At 34.3% G+C, this 21,371-nt stretch overlaps 1 protein-coding gene across 2 annotated transcripts in view; it reads right to left on the reverse strand.

Moving 5' to 3' along the window:
• LOC115213540 (serine/arginine-rich splicing factor 6) overlaps positions 1-21,371 on the reverse strand; it is a 41,892-nt gene that overhangs the window by 3,664 nt on the left and 16,857 nt on the right. For both annotated transcript variants that reach the window (XM_029782568.2, XM_029782569.2), the window contains exon 3: positions 16,610-16,650. In XM_029782568.2, coding sequence (XP_029638428.1) covers positions 16,610-16,650 — 41 coding nt within the window. The remainder of the gene's footprint in view (positions 1-16,609; positions 16,651-21,371) is intronic.

Here is a 21,371-nt window from a genome sequence, read left to right on the forward strand (position 1 = left end):
ATTTACTAGTACAAAAGTTGTAGTGCTGTAGGATTTTGTTTACATGATAATTGAAAAAAAATATAGGAAAAGTAAAGAAAATCAGTATTAAATTGAGTTTAAGAATGTGAGCCAAAATGAATTATGAAGCAAAACAAAGTAAGTAAAATATAAAGAATTTAGAATTTTCTAAAGAGAAAAAGATGAGTTATATATAGGCTAAACTGGATCTAGCAACAGTGAATGGGATGACAAGAATTAAGAATGGTAAGTGAAAGTAACAGCATGAAATAAAAACAGTAAAATTTAATCACAACTAAAACTCTAATCAACACCTAAAAAAATGTTTTAAAGCAATAAAGAAACCTATCAAATTGTTGATAATAAACAAGAGAATTGTGTGTGGAAGAAACAGCGAAAAATACCACTGAATGATGAAATACCAGAGATTAAGATTCAAAATAGACTAAGAGAGACTATATGTGAGTGTGTGTGTGTATATATATATATATATATATATAGATAGAGAGAGAGGTTGTATACTGTCAACTTAACGTGACAGTCCCGTATGGGAATTACACCACCGCTGTTTAGCCCTAGGAAGCATTGAACACTTCCTGTCGGCTTTGACACATTTCCTGTGTCCTTATATATACAAACACAAATATAAGGACACAGAAAATGTGTCAAAGCCGACAGGAAGCGTTCGATGCTTCCTAGGGCTAAACAGCGGTGGTGTAATTCCCTTTACGGGACTGTCACATTATGTTGACAGTACACAACCACTCTATCGCTCCACCACCGCTCATGTCTCTCTGAGACATTTAGAAATTCAATATTTCTGATTATATATATATAATGATGATGTGTGTGTGTGTGTGTGTGTGTGTGTGTGTGTGTGTGTGTGTGTGTGTATGTATAAATCAGCAATGGTTTTAATCTTAATAAGAATAACAGAAAGCAATACTCTTTAATAGAAAAATATTACTCTTTGCTACCCAATTGTAAGAATTTGGTATTAATACGAGAGATGCCTTCAAACCAATAAATCATTTCTTGTAAATTCTGTCATATACATAAGGAAGATACCTCTATAACTTATGAGACTGTTTTGTCAAAATCCCTTAACTAATTTTCACAATATCAGTTTTTATGAGGTTGATCAGCCAGATAACTAGCTTGGTGGGGGGAATTAGCTTTTTGTACCTTTGATGTAAAATATAAGGGGTGTTTGTAGCTCAGTTGTCATGAATATTTATATCTTTACTAATATTTAAATTTGCAGTTATCATGAATGTTTAAATTTTCACTATGAGAATCAATGTTTTTTTAGACTTTCAAGAAGTTTACTAACGGGAGTTAGTGATAGAATTATCTAAAAATATATATTTCACTCCATCTCGGTTGAAGTTTTTAGTCATATCTGATAGAAGATATTTATGTCACTAACACCCATACGTTGAGATTTCCTTACATCTACATTTTCAACACTTTCCTATATTTTTTCCATTTTTATTTTTAAAAATTACACAAAAAACCTTTGCATTAATAGACTATTCTTATTCATTTTATCTTCAGAATTAAGTAAGTAACCAGTTTCCTCTCTCTTCTCTCCCCCTAACAAACCCATCCTATTTCTTACCCTCTACAGCATTCCCATCTTTTCCCGTCTTCTATCAGCTTTCCACTTAGTTATTGGCCCCTCTCTATCGATCCCACTATACATGTACATCTATGATGATTTATAAAATAAATTTTCATTTTAAAAGTGAGAAATGTAAACATCTTAATGCAGAAATTATTAATACCTAATCTCGTGATTTTTCCATATTTATACTCTGAAAATGTATATTCTTTCATTTGATACAACATTGAATTTGATGTAAATACACAACAAAACAGCCTGCAGTTGACCACAAATTAGTAAAATTCATAAGTACTTGTATTCAGTGTTTTATTGCTGGAAAACTTTATTCTATCATGGCCACTTACAACATTACAAGCTACAAGCTCTCACAATATATATATAAACGCACAAACACTCACATATATACGCACATATGTACAAGAATACACAATACAGACAATATATATATATACACACACACACACACATACATACCAATATGTATACAGATACACATACAGCACAGATACATATGTATCTATATATACAAAAAGACATTTACACATGCATAAATATGCACTTCTTGTGTACATATATGTAAATGTATAGGTGCATATATATATATACACGTACATACAACTACATATATAAACATATATACACACATATATACATATACTGATACACATATACATGTACATACATATATACACATGCATTAGAACAAAGACCGGAAAGTTCACTTTAAAACTATACCAAACTTTCCAGTCTTTACACTGCAAATATGACTCACTAAGATTTTCAACTGGTATGAATGACTTTCTCATTCAAAATAAACATCTACTTCAATACATTTGATTACTGGAATGTGCAGATGTGCTTCATAAGAACACAACTTTGATTATAACCTCTTCTATACATACATACACACAAATATATGTACATATGTATAAATATACATTTGTACACACACATATATATATATACATACATATAAATATACATTTGTACACACACATATATATATATACATACATACACATGTATGCATCTACCTGGATACATGTGTATGCATATACAGACGCCTATGTTTACACACGTTATATATATATATATGTGTGTGTGTGTGTGTGTGTGTGTGTGTAAGATATATATATAATACATACACACACACATATTTATATGTACATATATATATATATACACATGTGGTTATATATGTAGATATATATATATATACATACATAGACATGTATACATACATCCACGTATACGTATACATACATATACACACACACACATACATGCACCCAGATCTACAAATCCTGGATAGGCCTGAATTCCCCTGCAAGACAACATAATAAAACACTGAACTCAGAAAACTGTGGGGTTGAGTCCAGCTGAATTCTCATTTACCATAGAGACAGTCCAATACACACACACACACACACATACATTGTCCCCAACAAGTATTACGCCATCTCAACTGCCCCTTCTTCACATCCCATAACTTTTTGTGCTATGCGTTTCTGCTTCCATCCTTCATTCTCATTATCAACCCCTCCCATGTACTACCTCACCCTCTCCTCCCACCTTAACACTTTGAATATTTTCTATTATTCTCAACACCCTCTCCCTACCACTCCTCTGCCTTGCTCATCATCTACTCCTTGAACTATCATTCCTGGGTCACTCTTATCTCCTCCTACCATCCAGCCCATACTGATATTTCCCATCAAGCCACTTCTATATAATCCCACTCCCACCCTCTCTCATAATGATATATATATATCATTACAGGTATAACTAAAAGGTTGAGAACTTTGTTACCCAACCACATAGTTTTGAATTCAGTCCCACTGCATGGTACCTTGGGCAAGTGTCTTCTATTACAGTCATGGGCCAGCCAAAGCTTTGTGAGTGGATTTGGTAGATGGAAAGCTCATCATATATGTGTGTGTGTGTGTGTGTGTGTGTGTGTCTTTGTCTTAACATTGCAGCAGTTGTAAATGAGTATCACTGTCATAGAAGAGCAAAGTCTTTCGTTTCCAATATTCTGTAAAAATGTCTCGCCACAGGAAATATTACCTTACTTGGAAAGAAGTAAGGGTTGGTGGCAGGAGAGACATTCAGCCATATAAAATCTGCCTCAATAAACTCCATCTGACCCATGAGGGCATAGAGATATAAACATTAAAACAATGATGATTATATTGTATAAGAGAATTGCATTTTGGCAATTGTATATGAAAAAATAGATATGTATTTTTGTGTTTCTTTTTTCATATTACATTAGTCTTTTGAAATGCTTATTTTTAGGTGTCTAGCTAAATGTATTATCATTTGTAGTAGCAGTGCATTAGCCTTTTGCTGCTAGTCTATTCACCTGTTGCCCAATCAGCTATAGACTATCAACTGTAACTAAATGTTATGTACATAGTGTATTCGATTAGTGGTCAGGATCATGTTTCAACTGAGTGAGTTGACAGTTCAAATTGGGGCATGTGGTGGGCCATGCAAGGAAGGGTAGTTTGCAAGCATATTTATGACAGTATTGTTGGTATGAATTATAGAAATTTGCAAAAACTTATATATCAAATATTAGTGTACACTAAAGCAGTGAGCTGGTAGAAGTGTAAGCACAATTGGCAAAATGCTTAGTGGCATTTGTCCTTCTTTAGTCTGAGTTCAAATGCCGTTAAAAACAACTTTACCTTTCAACCTTTTGAGGTCGATAAAATAAGTACCAGTCAAGTACTGGGATCAATGTAATTGATTTAGCCTCTTCCCTGAAGTTGCTAGTCTTGTGCCAAAATTTGAAACCAATATTAGAATGCATTCAGTTATGTAAAAGTCAACTCGTTGTGCATCAGGTAAGGTGCAAAATATAGATAATAAAAATACCTGTGCAGTGGAATATATGGCTTCCAGTGATTTGGCATGGGAGTCATAAAACTGGTACACTGGGTGATTGTTCCATCAAATCAAGGTAATCAATTATGTTAGCCTGTGAGCATGTTGACATCATTCTAGCACTCAAAACCGATGCATAAAATTTAGATAATGTAAGCTTATCCCAGTATTTCAATACTTACAGTAATTATGATGAATTTGTATTTTGTGTACAACTCAACTGTTGTAACATAATGGTTGTCCCCTAGTTTTTTTTCTTTTATTTGTTAAAAGGTTACCTTGAAGAGGAACTGGGGTTTTTTTTATGTATACAGATTGTTTTAAAGTGGGAGCATAGTGTTGGTTGGGGATGGTTTAGGAGGTTATGGTGGTGAATATAATGCAATGTTGCACTTAAACTTTTGAGCAGTTATGGTTATATACATGTGTATGTTTGAATTATTTAACACGTTTCTCAATTCTCCAAGCTAGTTTGGTTTGACAGGATTGGATAAGTCGTGTTCAAACGTCTGCTTTGGCAATGTTTCTATGGCTGGATGCCCTTTGTGATACCAACCACTTTACAGAGTGGCAATGGGTGCTTTATGCTTAATATATCTGCATATATAAACATATTTTCATTTGTGCATGTGTACACATGCACGCATTGAAACATTCCATCAACATCACCCTCATCATTTTAAGCTCTGTTTTTCTATGCTTGCATGGGTCAGACGAAATTCACTAAGGCAGATTTTCTATGGCTACACACCCTTCCTTCTGCCAAACCTCACCTGTTTCCAAGTAATATTTCCCATGGCTGCACATTTGAACTGAAGATAAAAAATTACAGCAACACTAATTTTACAATTATCATATGATGCAAAGACAAAGGAGTACAAACACTCAGACATATACACACACACACACAACAGTCTTTTTAATTTCTCTCTACTTGATACACTCACAAGGCTTTGTGTGGCTCCAGTAGAAGACACCTGCCCAAAATACCACGACACAAAATACTATGCCACATAACTAGGCAGATTTTCTCGAGCATTGCATGTCGCGTCATCTCGGTCCTTTTTAAGACTAAACAACCCGGTCGCCCTTCGCCCCCCCCCATTCCACACCTTCTTGTTTCCATTCACTGTAAGTGAGAGACACTTCTTTATACACCGACCCTCACTCATACGCATCCCATAACAAAACCAATGCAGCTGTCTCTCTTGCACACTACATCTCATTCCTCTTGTACCCCATTTACCTCAACACACTTGTATTTTGTTATCCATGCACACTGACATCGCACATCCAGCAGAGCATGCTTCCTTCATTTCCGTTCAGTTTTTGCGAGTCCTTTGCATTAAGGGCCCATATCTCACTACCATGTAGCATTGTAGTTTGTATACAAGATCTCAGCCAGTCTGCCTTTCAAACTGAGATAAAAATCATTTGTTACCAACAGAGGTAATAGCTCCCTCAACCTTCTGCACCCTGTTCTTATTCTAACTACCATACTTTGAGAACTGCTAATTAGGCAACCTACATAACAGAAGCTATCTACTACCTCTAATGGAATCTAAGGGCATTTGAAAGCATCTATCTCTTACGTGATCTTTGTGTTTATTTCTTGTACACAACAGCCACATAGAAATTCTGCTTTCTCTGTTAACCTGCCTCTGATTCCAGTTTTACATTCTAGCAGCTATAACCCATGGAGCAGCCTTCTTAATCCAAAACCACCTTGTGGCTTTCTCAATAACTTGACTTGCAAACTGAATGGTCCTTTTCTTTTCCACCACTGCAAAGCCTAATCAGTTGAGGACTTTGCAAAGTGAACATCTGTAAAGCCTCTTCAGTCCACCTTTATAGACTCATATTGTGTTTTTAAACTTCTGCTCCTGGTACTTTGCATATTTCATTTCATTGATTTCACAAATACGCTCTTTGCAGTGCACAGTAAATTCTAACATGATCAGTGGTTTTGTTGCTTCAGAGATGTCTGGCAAGAAATTGTTAATCATATATGTTATTTACTCAAATCACAAGCACAGCTGTGGCTGTGTGATTAAGAAGGTGGTTACTTAACCATGTGCTCTTAGGTTCAATCCTACTGTGTGACACTTTGTGCAAGTGTCTTCTACAATAGTGGGTGCTTTTACATGCCACCGGCACGAGGGCCAGTCAGGCGGTACTGGCAACAGCCACACTCAAATGGTGCTTTCTGCAACCTCGCATGAATGTTTTTTCACGTGCCACCAGCACAAGTGCCAGTAAGGCGATGCAGCTAACGATCTGGGCCAACCAAAGCCTTATGAATGGATTTGGTAGAAAAAAATTGGAAGCTCATCATATATACCTGCATAATGTATGTAAGATGGATGAAAGGTAGAGGGAGGTCAAAAGGTAAATAGAAGACAGTACAATGGGTGACATGAAATATAGGGTTGACAGAACACACACACACATACATATGTGCATGTGTGTGTATATATATATTCATACACACACCACAACAAACACCTATATACACAGATATAACTTCATACATAATTTAATAACACTCATGTATATGTACACACACACACACACACTATTACATATACATACATGTACCGCACCCTGACAGACCTACATTTACAACCTATATACACCTAAATATATATATATATATATATATAGATACCTATATACACACACACACACACCATACATATATATACACACCTTTATACATGTATATGCATATATATATATGTTTGTTTATAGATGCATATGTATGTATATATATATAAAAAAACTACATTAACACACATTATATAGATATATCTGACAAATACATATAGATAATATAAATATATATTAATATACTATATACATTCATATATGCATACACACATATAAATGCATGTATATAATATGTGCATGCAGTTACTTATGCATATAGCTCCATACACACATCCTTTACATACAGAAATGATAGGGAGGCTTTAGTTACAATAAAAGATATCTATATATCCTTACATTCTTTAATAGCCAATTACAGTAACGGTGAATCAATATAAAGTATATCTATTTAATTCCCTCCCCAAAAAACTTATGACAGAACATAACTATGTGTGTACACTGAAAATATCTCTATGTCATTGAAATAAAGTGACATTTAGAATTTCTTTTCCTTTTACCTAAGAGAAATATACTCTTGGAAACATTTTCTTTCAAGTCTTCAATATCAATCTTGAGTATAAACAGTACTCATCTTAAAACCAATTAGAACAGATAACTGCTTTCCTTTAAAGGCATAATAACTACAATATCCTAAAATGTATCCTGAACAACTTTTAGTTGTGCACCTTAACATGAACTAAAAAATATATTTTAAATTTTTATATACAATCTATTTACTAATTTCTGTGTTTTTGCAATTTAGGCAGTGGTTCATCATCATCATCGTTTAACGTCCGCTTTCCATGCTAGCATTGGTTGGACGATTTGACTGAGGTCTGGCGAACCAGATGGCTGCACCAGACTCCATCTCATCTGGCAGAGTTTCTACAGCTGGATACCCTTCCTATCGCCAACCACTCCGAGAGTGTAGTGGGTGCTTTTACATGCCACCGGCACGAGGGCCAGTCAGGCGGTACTGGCAACAGACACACTCAAATGTTGCTTTCTGCAACCTCGCATGAATGTTTTTTCACGTGCCAGTAAGGCGACGCAGGTAATGATCACGTTCAAATGGTGTTTTTACATGCCACCAGCATGGAGGCCAGCTTGTTGCTCTGGCAACGATCACGCTCATATGGTACTCTTAGTGTTGCACTAGCACGGATGCCACTCATCAGATTTCGATTTCAGTTGCCTCAACAGGTCTTCGCAAGCAGAGTTTAGTGTCATTGGAAAGGTACACATAAGTGGGCTGGTTACACCCCTGGCATAGGCCTCAAGGTTATGGTCTCACTTGAGCTTGCCGAGTCTTCTCAAGCAATATTTATCTTCGATAGAACTGGTTAGTATTTTACAATCACTATTTTATAAAATAACAATAATGAATTTATTGTTTACAATGTTCAAGTGCACTCATCAGAAAAACCAACCAAAACTGCATGAACAGTAGAGGGAGTCTACACAGAAAGCCAACAGTGAATATAAGTTGTTAAAAAAAGGAGGTGGGACATCAGTTGTACTGCTGGCAAATTTCAGCAGACATGGAAGTTTTGAAAGATGGAGTATCCTGACACCTACCAAATGATGCGGGTAGTTTTCCGTGCTTCAGTAAATTTGAGTATGAAAAATTGTTTCAAAAAGTTATGGACGCTGTGTTGTTTTTTTGATTTTGAAAACATATCCACAGGTGTTTACAAAAAGATATCCAAGGTGGTTGTTGTTGGATAATCTTGTGTTTGCCAAGTCAGTTGCCAGACATCTAAACTTTAATGTGTCCATGCCCAGGGAAGTTAATATGTTCAAAGTATTCTAGATGCCTGACGGCTGGTATTCATTTGGTTGCACGTTTCTGAACAGTTTCCAAGAGATTGATATACTGTGCAAGATAGGGGTTCCAGACTGGTGATGCGAACTTTAAATAGGTAGCTGGAGAGCAGCTGACAAAGGCCTTTCTGAGTGATGCTAAGACACCCTCAGTCTTCTTGACCATTTTAGAGATGTGATTTGTCCAATATAAACTGCTGTCAACAATAATGCCCAGGTCATGTTCACAGCAGATATCTTAGGATGACTGGTGTTGTAAAGAGAGTATGTAAAAGTCCGGTTTTTCCTCCCAGAATGCATGGTGGTACAATTGCCAGTCAGTAATTTCTGCATTGTGTCGAAGTCTGATTGCAAGAAAGACCTGTAGAGCTGAGGATCTGTTCTTTTTATTTCAAAGTATAGTTTGATGTGAGCTGTGTATTTCAACACTAACTTCTTTCACATCCCTGCTAGCACAGTCTGAAAAAACTTCCCAAAGCACTTTTTCATAACTTTCATTATAAATTTACAGGATTAATTATTGCAATTATCACAATAAATCATGATTTTAGTTCTATACAGCATTTTGATAAAAACAAAGAACCAAGACTTTCAACAACAGCATGTAAAAGTTTTGTATTTTTTCCTAGACATCTAAACTGCTGCCTGCTTAGGTTGCCTCTTTAGCAAACTTTCTCCTATTATCGAGTAATGTAAATCAATTACTAAAAGTATATGATTACAAAAACACAGTTTTTTGTACAGCAGGTTGACTGAGATAAAGTGGTGAGCATAGTGATTGCAATGTATTGTACTATTGAGCCTAACACAGATGAATAAATTGTGCTTATAATAGGGAAGAGACTGATGCTCCAAAAATTCGAGTATTTATAAACCTTGCATGAGCAAAGTGGATAAACACATGCAAAATTTTATATCAACTTTTCTAAATAAGTAGAAGATGAATATATTTTGAAAACTTGAACTATCATAATGAATTGTTGGTGGGATTGTTCTACAACTAGACATTCTTTCTTCCTATTGCCAGCCTCTAAATAATAAAGTAGAACAGATATCTGTATTCAGCAGGATAGCTGTTTCCTTGGTGAAGGTATTGTTTTTAGTTGTGTTTGCTTGTTTGTCTGTGGACAAGATATCTCAAGAACTGCTGGATGGATTTGGATGAAACTTTCATGGAAGTTTGGCCTTGTGACTAACACAAACTGATAAGATTTGGGGATCGATCCGGTACTAGACAAGGATTCTGAATTGTTTTTCCTGTTTTTTTTACTTAATTTTTGAGAGCAGTCAGGTTCATTTTTAGTATTCTCATTTGTGAGAGCAGTCAAGTTTATTTTCAGATATTCTCATTTTAAAAATCATCTCTGGCTAATCTTTGAGAGGATGTTGGTGTTGCCTTGGTGAAGGTTTGCAGTCTCTGGGTGCTCATTTTATTTGCTTTTTTTTTTACTAACTTAATTACAATATTGTTAAATTACATTATCTCATAACCTCATAACACTTTTTTTTTATTATCAATATAGCCTTTCATCAAAATTTAAATACAAAACATATAAGGTAATTAAAATATGCAATATTTCAGATTAAAATTCAAGAATTTGACGTAACAAAAACACTGATTGTCAATCTATCGTAAAAATAGAATCTCGCAAAATGATGTTTAGGTTATGACGGCAACTACCAAAATATGACAGATTAGCACAATGACCACTAGACTGAGTTTTGTAATATTAGTCGAAACTAATTTAGCATCAAATGATTTCAGATTTTTTTCTTAACAATTATAAGAATTTAAGGAATAAGCATTTCTCGTGTACACATTAATTTATACAATTTTTCTCGCACAGATATCTATGAAATGCAGCCTCCCTATCACTTAATTACAATTTCAAAACTTTTACCTTGTGTGTATTTATTAAAGTTACTTTTAAGAACATTTAAAAAACAGTACATACTAAATTTAAACAAGAATGTAATATTATTACATGCAGAAATTGAAGACAATGACAAAAAGTGGCAAAGTTGCCATGACATACTGAAAACCATGGGACCAATGGCAGACAGACGCTTGGAAGCCATGATCAGGGCGGTGGGATTGGCGGCTCCACCACCTCATGGACAGATGAATATGTTCACAATGGACATGGTCACATGGTAATGGTCAGGTAAGCATGGTCAGGAATTGGAACTGGCAAGGGAGACCATGGGAACATGGTTAATACCAAAGGCGAAACAGGCCTGGCTATCGGATCATGCTCGGTCTCAAACCGGATCAGGCTTTTCTGCGGCATTTGGCTAGTCTGCTAGTTTACCACAAATGAAATGTATTAAATGCACATGCAAAAACTATTTTAAAAACAACCTTAAAACAGTCACTAGAATTACAATATGTTTATAACATCAAATTGTAAGAAGAGGCGGGCACAAATGAGGAAATAATGTACTAGTTTACTAATAAAAATTTATTAAAAACAAATAAAAAGGAAATCAAGACATTTTTACTTTTAAAAATGTCATTATTAGATATTGCTTTAATCTTATATTCTTTCAACTAATTCATTATGCTAAAGATGCAATTAAAATCAATGTAATTGAACTCATTATGATTGAAAATTTTCAAAAATGGTTTAATGTGAAAACTAACAATATTTTTATCTTAGATATTATTTTTATCTTAGATATTTATGAAAGGGTGTTTTGAATTTAAATTCATAATTTCATCATCATTAAAAACTTATAAATATGTATATTATATAAAAATAAAAAGAAATAAACATAAAACAAATGATAAAGTTCATTTTAACTGCAGTAACAGTCTGTTACTAATATATCATAGTTCAAGAGAGTACAATCTAAAATTATTTTTCTTTTAAAAATTTTAATACTTTTTAATACTATATTAATAAGTAAACAACTATCTTGTAAAAAGGTAGTCAAACCTAAGAAGCATAGTACAACAATGGAACAAGAAATTAGAGATGGCTTTCTTTCAAGAAAATCATTCTAAAATTTTTACACCTGAAAATAAAAAATATTTCATTAAAATAGTCCTACAAGAACATAATTTGGGTTAGTGGCTAAATCTGTCTACAGTATTTATTAAATTGAAATGAATTTGTGAAATTATTACACAAATGAAAACAATATCTACAAATTATTAAAAGCTGAAGTACAACTTTAGTTTTTCATAAGTGAAACTATATCAAAATTAAGCCAGAGAATATCAAGTTGGCTGGTTGCCATTCTCCACCATTTACTTTACAAACAGAAGTTGCATCTCACATTTACTGCTTTCTTTTTTGCTTTGTTTTGGGTTGTCTTTTTCTTTAACTTTGAAAAGTTCCTTAAACTTGAACCAAACTACCTTCCCTCTGGAGTTGGCAGGTAAAATGAAAAAGCAGAAACTTCAGATTTATGTGCCCTAATTACCTTGCTAAATGCCATCCAGACTACACAATAGACCCTGTTTCACAACACTATCTAACAGAAATAGTGTGTGAGAGAATAAAGATTATACTATAATTAAGTCAGAGGTGAAAGGTAGCACCCATGACCCTTTTCAGGGCATATGAGATTTGCAAGAGGAGGTTAGTCTCAGACCAGAGAGTTGGCCTATAATTAACCAGTAGTTACTGTAATTATCTACTTCTAATAAATGAATAGATCTTTAACAGGTATGCAATATAAATTCCATAGAACTTTCAATAAATGGAGAGTAATCATTAATAGCTTGTAAATAATTATTTACTATTTTTGTACAATTTCTGACCCAAGCAAATGAAAACTTGTCTGATATAAAATCAGACAATTGGGGAAAATAGTGTAATATTCTAATATTAAGATCCAAAATTACATATAGGAGTGTAAAGGTAGGGTTTAATATCTAAAATTTTGCCATTAAACATTATTGTAAATAACCATAATGCTTCCTTTAATAAAATACTAAACTCCTTTCAATGCACAGAGTTAAACACCCAGCTGCTATAGTTTCTTCTTAAAAACTCCACACCAAATTAGCATTACTATAATTGGTTTTTATAATTATATCATTGTCAATTTTCCACAAGGACTTTTACTTAAAGATTAAAAGTTAAATTCCATTAATTTGTTTCCAGTTTAAGCTGTTTCACATAAATATGAGAAATCTTTCTGGCTAATCATTTTCTTAGCAAAAGAACAATTTTGTCTTCCATTTTACATTGATAGTTTCATGTAAAATGTTCTCTGTAAGTACGTTATATTCTAAATTATTCTTAAGCAGATTTTTAAAAACTGATTTTGGAAACCAACAATTCAGCTATGAAGTTGCAGAGGCAGACTGAAAAGCAAGTCAGGTGGTTTGTCTGTGCAAGTAGAAATATTTAACTTCTATACTTAGAGAAATAACATAGGATAATTTTTTTTTTCCTCAATAAATAGTAAATAAACAGATTTATTACAAAAATTTTATTTCAAGGACACATTTTAAATTTTTTTTTTTAAATTAAATCTTAAAAGACAAATTTTTTATTTCCATTTTTCTTTTCAAAATTTCCATATTTATTTGGGTATCAATGGTTTCAAAATTATAATCTACAAAATCCTCTGACTAAAAAGTGGATAATATCAGATTTTTCAGTAAATATTGTACAAGATTTAGATCTTCACAGATAATCATTCACATATATTTATATGTATATGTATTTGCATGTGCATTTGTAGGTAACTATAAAAATTAAATCCACAGTAATTTCATGTAGACATCCACACAGACTCTAGCAATATTAAATGGATGTGGAGCAGAGATATAGAAAGACCTGGTAGATAGGTTCTGGTCATGTGATATATGACAAGCTAGATGCATTGTTGGCAACACAACCAAACTTTTGGTTGATCAGTTACGATATCCATTAGAGCCAGAAAGGAAGACATTGGATCTGATCTTCAACATAGGTTTATGAAATTTCTCCACCAAACATATATATATATATATATAATCGTTTTGAAAACATCTATGACCAAGTTTACTAAATACAAAACAACCAAGCAAGAGGCTGGTGCTTTATATGTTACTGGTACTGTGTTGTTTCCATGGTCAATGCATTTCAACTCACAATGTCAGAGCACACCTAGCTCTAAAGAGGTCCTGAAGAGTTGTGTACTTCACCACTACAAGAAGCAGCTCCATTGAAAAATGAACAAGTGATTCATTGACTTGCAGGAAAAGTTACCTGCAATAAACTGACATCCTATTTAGTGGGAGATTTGAACAGATGAGAAATAAGTACCATACTGGTAACCCATGAAGAAATACATTCATTTCAACATGTTTTTTTCAATGCTTATATGGTTAAACCAGACATATCTATTTAACATTTGTCACTATAACATTTAGAGTACTTGAACATGCATAAATGAGGCAGAATAGGGGGACTGTCGCTCTGCAAACATCAGATCCTTTATCACATCAATTTAATCTTACCCACTCTCTTTCTCTCACACATACCTTCCCAATAATTATATACACAGAAATAAATTTGACAAGAGCACTATAAGCACCTGCAATAAGAAAACTAGGTGAGGACCAAATTCACAAATTTTCAAAACAATGTGAATTGTACTTTAGTTACACTGGAAATTCCTATTAAAATGCTATCATTCTCTGTAAATCATGCATCAAGCTTATATTATGAAGGTAATATTCATAAATATCAGAGAATTTTGAAGAACACACATTTATGTAAAAATGTTTCATTATCTTTATTATATATTTCTAAATTTATATAGACTCTGTATACAAATGCATGAATTCCATATAATTAAACATGTTTGGTTCATACGTAGTGTGTATGTATTTTACAACACAATACACATACACACAACTTCTCGAATTTGGAAAGATGATTTGTTAAATCATCTAAAACAGAATTTGGAGACTGTATTCATGTTCATTACAATAATCATAACCTCAAAAAGTCAGATATTTCATGAAACAAATATACCAATATCACTTAGAAACTCTTAGAAATATTGCTGAATAACACTGTAATTCACTGTTTGATTGAGTCAATTACATTGGTAAATGTTATTTAAAATGTAAATGAACTGTATACTTGAGCTTCACACATCCAGCAATATTCATATAATTGACTAATAAAGCCTACAGCACTAATGGGATACACCAAATTCTTATCAAAGGATGAGTTTTAATGCTTGGTTCACACACACAAAAGAATCACACCCACCAATATGGGAGAATTTTCTTTGTTAGTGAATATATAAACTACCAAAATTAAAATGGACTGCAATAATAAATCATTCTCAGTTTTATGAAGAAATTATAGCCATAGTTACATTAGCTGCATATCAGAAAAACTATACACCACTACATTGAGAGAAAGAATGTATGCTTGTAAATGTGTGTGTGTGTGTGTGTGTGTGTGTGTGTGTGCGTGCATGTGTGCGTGTGTGTGTGCGTGTGTGTGTGTGTGTGTGTGTGTGTGTGTGTGTGTGTGTGTGTGTGTGTGTGTGTGTGTGTGTGTGTGTGTGTGTGCGTGTGGCAACAAATAGGTTTGCTGAAACAGAGTACTGAAATTTCAGATCTGAAGTGCTTCCTCACATACAGTTAATATTTGCTGAAGAAAGAATTTCACAAATTAGTTCTCAAGCTTTTCACTACTTTAGTTGTCATTTCTGAGAGTGAAAAACACCACTGAAGTAGACTATAAATTTACCTACCTCCATGGAATTTGCCAACTCAATGAAAACTGCAGCTACATTAGACAGGTGTCCATGCCCTTACATTGATGCCTAATCATTCCCTTGGAGAGTGGAAGAATATATGCGGATTTCTTCAAACATAATAGAAATAAGATAGAAAACACTAAACACTACATAAGATAACACAAAAACTACATACTGATCCCTTATTCTCTAAACATTTCTTAAATCAATTGATTTTTATCTGGCTCTATCCACAAAAGAGCAACCAGTAGAAGAACTATATTATAATAATAAAATATGTTATTATATCAAACTGTGAATAAAGCTAAATATAAATATTTTTTTGATAAAAAGTACCATAATCTATCTGATCTTATTCTATAAAAAAAATTTCTACATAATTCAGAGACTATTAAATTATAACAGTTCTTAAGAAGTTACATTTCAAACTGACACAAAACAGATTTATTTTCTTGAATATTTTAAGGTTTTGAATATTTATAGCAATTTTTTTTTCAGATGCAATAAAAAAAAAAAATGAACCTACGGTGTCAAAATTGCAATAAGCTTTAAACTAACCCTTCTAGGCAGGTCATGGACATTGGTGTTGCCGTTTTCGTTGAGCAAGTAGCCGTTATTGAAATGTTTTCAAACTAAAACAAAAATCTCAGGAGTCAATTAATATTTGATATAAAGAAAGAACTTATTTACATAACCACAATCCAAAATCTTTAATAATTTTGGGTCATTTTTTTTTCTATTACTTTTCTTTACTTCATTTAAAAGATTAAAGTATTATTAAATAGAATGTAATTAATATTACATTAAAAACATTACGTTAAAAAAAAAACCTTCAAAACAGTTTTACAAGTAAAACATAAATATTATTCAGTAAGACATTCCCAGAAAACATACCTCGGCGTCTCGGCGGTCTTCGTAGTCAACAAAAGCATAAGCTGAAATATAGCACAAAACAAAAAGTAAATTTGTTTCTTAAAAACATCAGAGAGCATAACTGTCCATTGACCAATATTTATAAGAAGAATGACACAGTTATGAATATCTCAAAAGTATATTTTGTTGAGTTTTTTTTCATTTTTTATATACAATGTAAAAGAGTATACATAAAATACTATTCTTTACACTTCTGTGTTTGCATTTGAATCCATTTCCATTATATCTAGCTGTTTTTGATAAGTTTGACAGAAGAGCGACATTTTTGGAACATTTATATATATATATATATATATATATATATATATATATATATATACACACACACACACACACATATACACCTTATTCCAAACTTCTTCATTACCCAAAACATAATTTTGCTATAATGATAATATTTTAAGTGCAACTGACTTCTTCAGTTGATTGAAGAATTTATTATTCTCTTCAGTTGCAATACAGGCAAAGTTAGCTTTATTCCAGGATTCAACCGAGTAACATGTTCTAAATATTGTAACCTCAGTTTCCTTGTTTTGGCCTCACAAATATTCATATTTGAAAACACAGCACATTTCTGGTAAACATTATTTACTATTGCAATGGAAACAGTTTTGGTGATTCTGCAACATGTTAAATCAGTAATTGGATACAAATTGTTACTCTTCTCTTTATATGTGTCATGTCTGCAGATGCCAGCAATTATGGATTTCCATACCAAAGTCTGGAGATTCGTGATTTTGCTCAGGTTAGATACAGCAGTGATTTCCTACTACCGTCTGCTGGCTTATTAACAGTTTACTCTACTAGTCCCCTGCTCTCAAGATTAGTTATGAGGCACAGGGCCTATTTAACATTTCAGCAGAGAGACTGGTTCATATAAGGGCATGTCCACTCACTAGTGGGTCCGTATGACACATCTAGGGACCAATACTCTTCTGAGTCCTGTATATCTTAACAAGATCATTCATTTGCTATTTAATTTACAGTTGGGGCCCTTAACAGGCACTGCCACTCAGGCCAGAGCAGTTTTGAGAATAGTAGTGACCAAGGGTTAATTCCATACACTCCTGAACTCCTGAGCAGAAGCCTCACCACCAGATGCAGCTTAATGTTTCATCCAGGACACAGAGGTCATTACAGAAAACATGAAAATAGTAACTCAAATCTCATATATGCCTAGACAAAATTTTATTGGCAAAATGCAGCAAATATAATAAAGAACATTTGGAACCTGAACAGGATTACCAGTTACTGAAGCACAAATGAACCCTTTGGAAACACCAATATTTCATCACCTCAGAATTCAAATGTACATAACACCAGAAATATATCAGTAAATGAGGAAAAACATAAGTCCTTTATACAATAAGACCCCTCCTTAACATTGAACAAAGGGCATTTAAGCTATATTACCAAGCAGGAGAAAAACTGATCATTAACAAAGAGATGGAAGGATATAAAGGTCAGACATATTTCCAGAAATATATACCAGGCAAACCCACAAAATAGAGTGTGATGGTGTGAAAAATTTGTGAAATGAGTAGTGGAACTGTTATGGTTTTAACTTTTATATGAGAATAAAAGACAGTGATGTCAGTTAGCATGGCTTGGGGTGTGATTAGTCTGGAAATTATCACTGTCATAGCATAACTAAAGCCATGTGTTATTTTTTAAGCAGTATTTCAGTTCAGTCAGTTCCACAATAAACTTAGAGCTGTGACAATATATAGAATTTTTACAATAGGTAAAAATCAAACATGTAAAAGACAATGTATAAAATTTTTAAAAACAGAAAAATTAAAAACGTTTATGCTGCAAGATTCCTGATGTGAAACCGTGTGTTGAAATAGATTTTGTATTTCAGGATGGTCATTTTTTTTTCCAAATAAACACACACACTATATATTTGTTCTTCACTCGTTTATTACTGTTCTTACAATCCTATGACAGAAATGAAATCTCTCAGGACTTCACATAGAGACAAGCAAATACATTTTCAATCTATTTCTGCTCAACCACATAGTGATGAAAAGGGCAAACTGTTTGCAAATATCAATTACAAAAGCTACATGAGTGGAGTGGTATAGATTATATGAATCAAGTAATATCACACAGATGATAAACCAGGTAAAGAAGGCAGTAATACCTGGTTTGGTATACATTTAAAATAAGCAGTGTGAATACTTTTATGTGATACACCAAACTAAGTGGCCCTTAAAAGTGACATGATCATCAGCAATTCTGAGCAAATATTTCCATGTCTTCCTGGCTTTCCCTTCATCTGCAAGGTCAGTCCATATTAAGTGATCATCACTTCTAGATACAGTTATCTTCATATGTACGCATCAAATGTCTATACCAACACAATCTTCTCTCTTGCATACTACATCAGATTCTTCTTATACCCAATTTCTCTCTCAGCACATTGTACTAATGTCTTCCATGCACACTTACATTGCATATTCAATACAGCATGCTTGTTCATTTATTTCTAGTTTTCTCAAATTCTCAAGGCCCATGTTCGACCATCTAGACTTTTAGATTCTAAGTTTAGCTTTCCATATCTGGAATTTCCTCAATAGATTCAGCAATGACAACTATACCATCAGTATATAGGACTTCCCATAGACAACCAGTTTTAAAATCCTGTTATAGCCTGAAGGACTAATGAATAAGAGATGCAAATGATCTTATGGTTTGTAATACTAACTTAAGAAAACATGCCAATCACCTGTTCACCTACCGATCTGGTGGACACACTAGTCAAATTGATTACATCCTCACCAAGAAACGGGAAAGATGGCTACTTATAAATGCCAAAACCTTCCCAGGTGAAGAATGCACCCCACAACATAGATAAGTAGTTAGCGACTTCAGGATCAGGGCTAAATGGATGCCCAGAAGACAGCCAACATGAGGAAGAAGGGTCTGGAAGCTTAAAGATCCTGCGAATGGACAGAGATTTAGAGACATATTATTCAAAGCTTTTGACAAAATAGAGGGGGATATAACATGATGTGGAAGACAACTGGAGGTTTCTATGAGACAACCTGTTGAGGGCTACTGACCAGATCTACAGATAATGCAATGTCCCATTTTGACCCAAGGTAACATGGTGGTGGAGCAAAGTAGTTGACAGGACTATTAGGGAAAAGAAACAGGCAATGGAAGGACTAGAAGAACGGTGGTAGCAGGGAATTGTATCAGATTGCCAGAAGGGAAGCTAGAAGACAGGTTTATTTAACCAGAGGGGAAGCAGATAAGAAAAAATTTGCTAATGTTCTGGGTTATGAGGACAAAGACATGAAGTGTTTTGTGTTGCAAGACAGTGTGTGAGAGAGAATCGTGATGTCATAGGAGAGAAATGTGTCCACATGGATGATGAATCACTTGCATTTAATGAGGCTTCAAGGAGAGACTTGGTGACGCCACTATGAAAGGTTGCTAAATGAAGAGAATGAATGGGCGAGAGTCTACTGAATCTCAACCCAACAGAGGGACCAGCTATCCGAATTGACAGTACCTTGGTAGATAAAGCAATTAAGGGTGTAAAGACAGGGAAAGTCCCCAGCTCATCATTGACTATATGGGTGACTAGATTATAGACTAGTCACCTGTATAGTCAATAAGGTGATACATGAAGGAGTCATACCCAATGACTGGTGTAGCAGCACCATAGTCAACTGCTACAAAGGTGATGCATTAGATACAAATAATTACAAAGGTATCAAGTTGTTAGATCAGGTAATGAAAGTCACAGAGAGGGTCATAGCCCAACTAATTAGGGAGGGAGTCAGTCTGGACGAGATGCAGTTTGGCTTTGTGTCAGGGAAAAGCGCCACTGGTGCTATATTTTTGGTAAGACAGCTGCAGGAGAAACCTCTGTACCTGGCTTTCATTGACATGTAGAACACCTTTTACAGGGTCCCCCAATCCCTTATATAGTGGTCAATGCGGAAACTAGGGATAGATGAGTGGTTAGTGAGAGCTGTACAAGCCATATACAGGGATGCTGTCAGCAAGGTGAGGGTTGGCAACGAGTACAGTGAAGAATTCCAGGTAGGGGTCCAAAGATCAGTCTTCAGCCCCCTCTTATTCATCATAGTCCTCTAGAGGAATTCAAGACAGCATGCCCCTGGGAGTTTCTCTATGCTGATGACCTTGCTCTAATAGCTGAGTCACTACCAGAACTAGAGGAGAAGTTTCAGGTGTGGAAGCAAGGTCTAGAATCAAAGGGCTTAAGAGTCAATCTAGCAAAGATCAAAGTTTTAATAAGTAGGAAGGCAGACAAACCACAAATCCCTTCAAGTTGATGGCCCTGCTTGATCTGTAGGAAAGGGGTAGGTAGAAACTCCACAAGATGTACCTGGTGTAAGCTATGGACACATAAGAGGTGCACCAATATCAAAGGAGGGCTAACTGAGAAGATAGTTTTTGTGTGTGACAAATTCTCAGGGGCAGTAAACACTGAAAATGTGCAGAAAACAACTTCCGTCATATTCCAGGGGAAAAACTAGAAGTAGTTGATAGCTTCCATTACCTAGGTGACCAAGTCAGTAGCAGGGATGGCTGTTCTGAGAGCATAGTTGCTAGAATAAGAATAGCCTGGGCAAAGTCCAGAGAGCTCCTCTTTCTGCTGGTGACAAAGGGCCTCTCACTTGGAGTAAAAGGTAGACTATGACGCATATGTGCGAACAGCCATGCTATATGACAATGAAACATG

Source organism: Octopus sinensis, linkage group LG6 (assembly GCF_006345805.1).
Source record: "Octopus sinensis linkage group LG6, ASM634580v1, whole genome shotgun sequence".
NCBI lineage: Eukaryota > Metazoa > Mollusca > Cephalopoda > Octopoda > Octopodidae > Octopus > Octopus sinensis.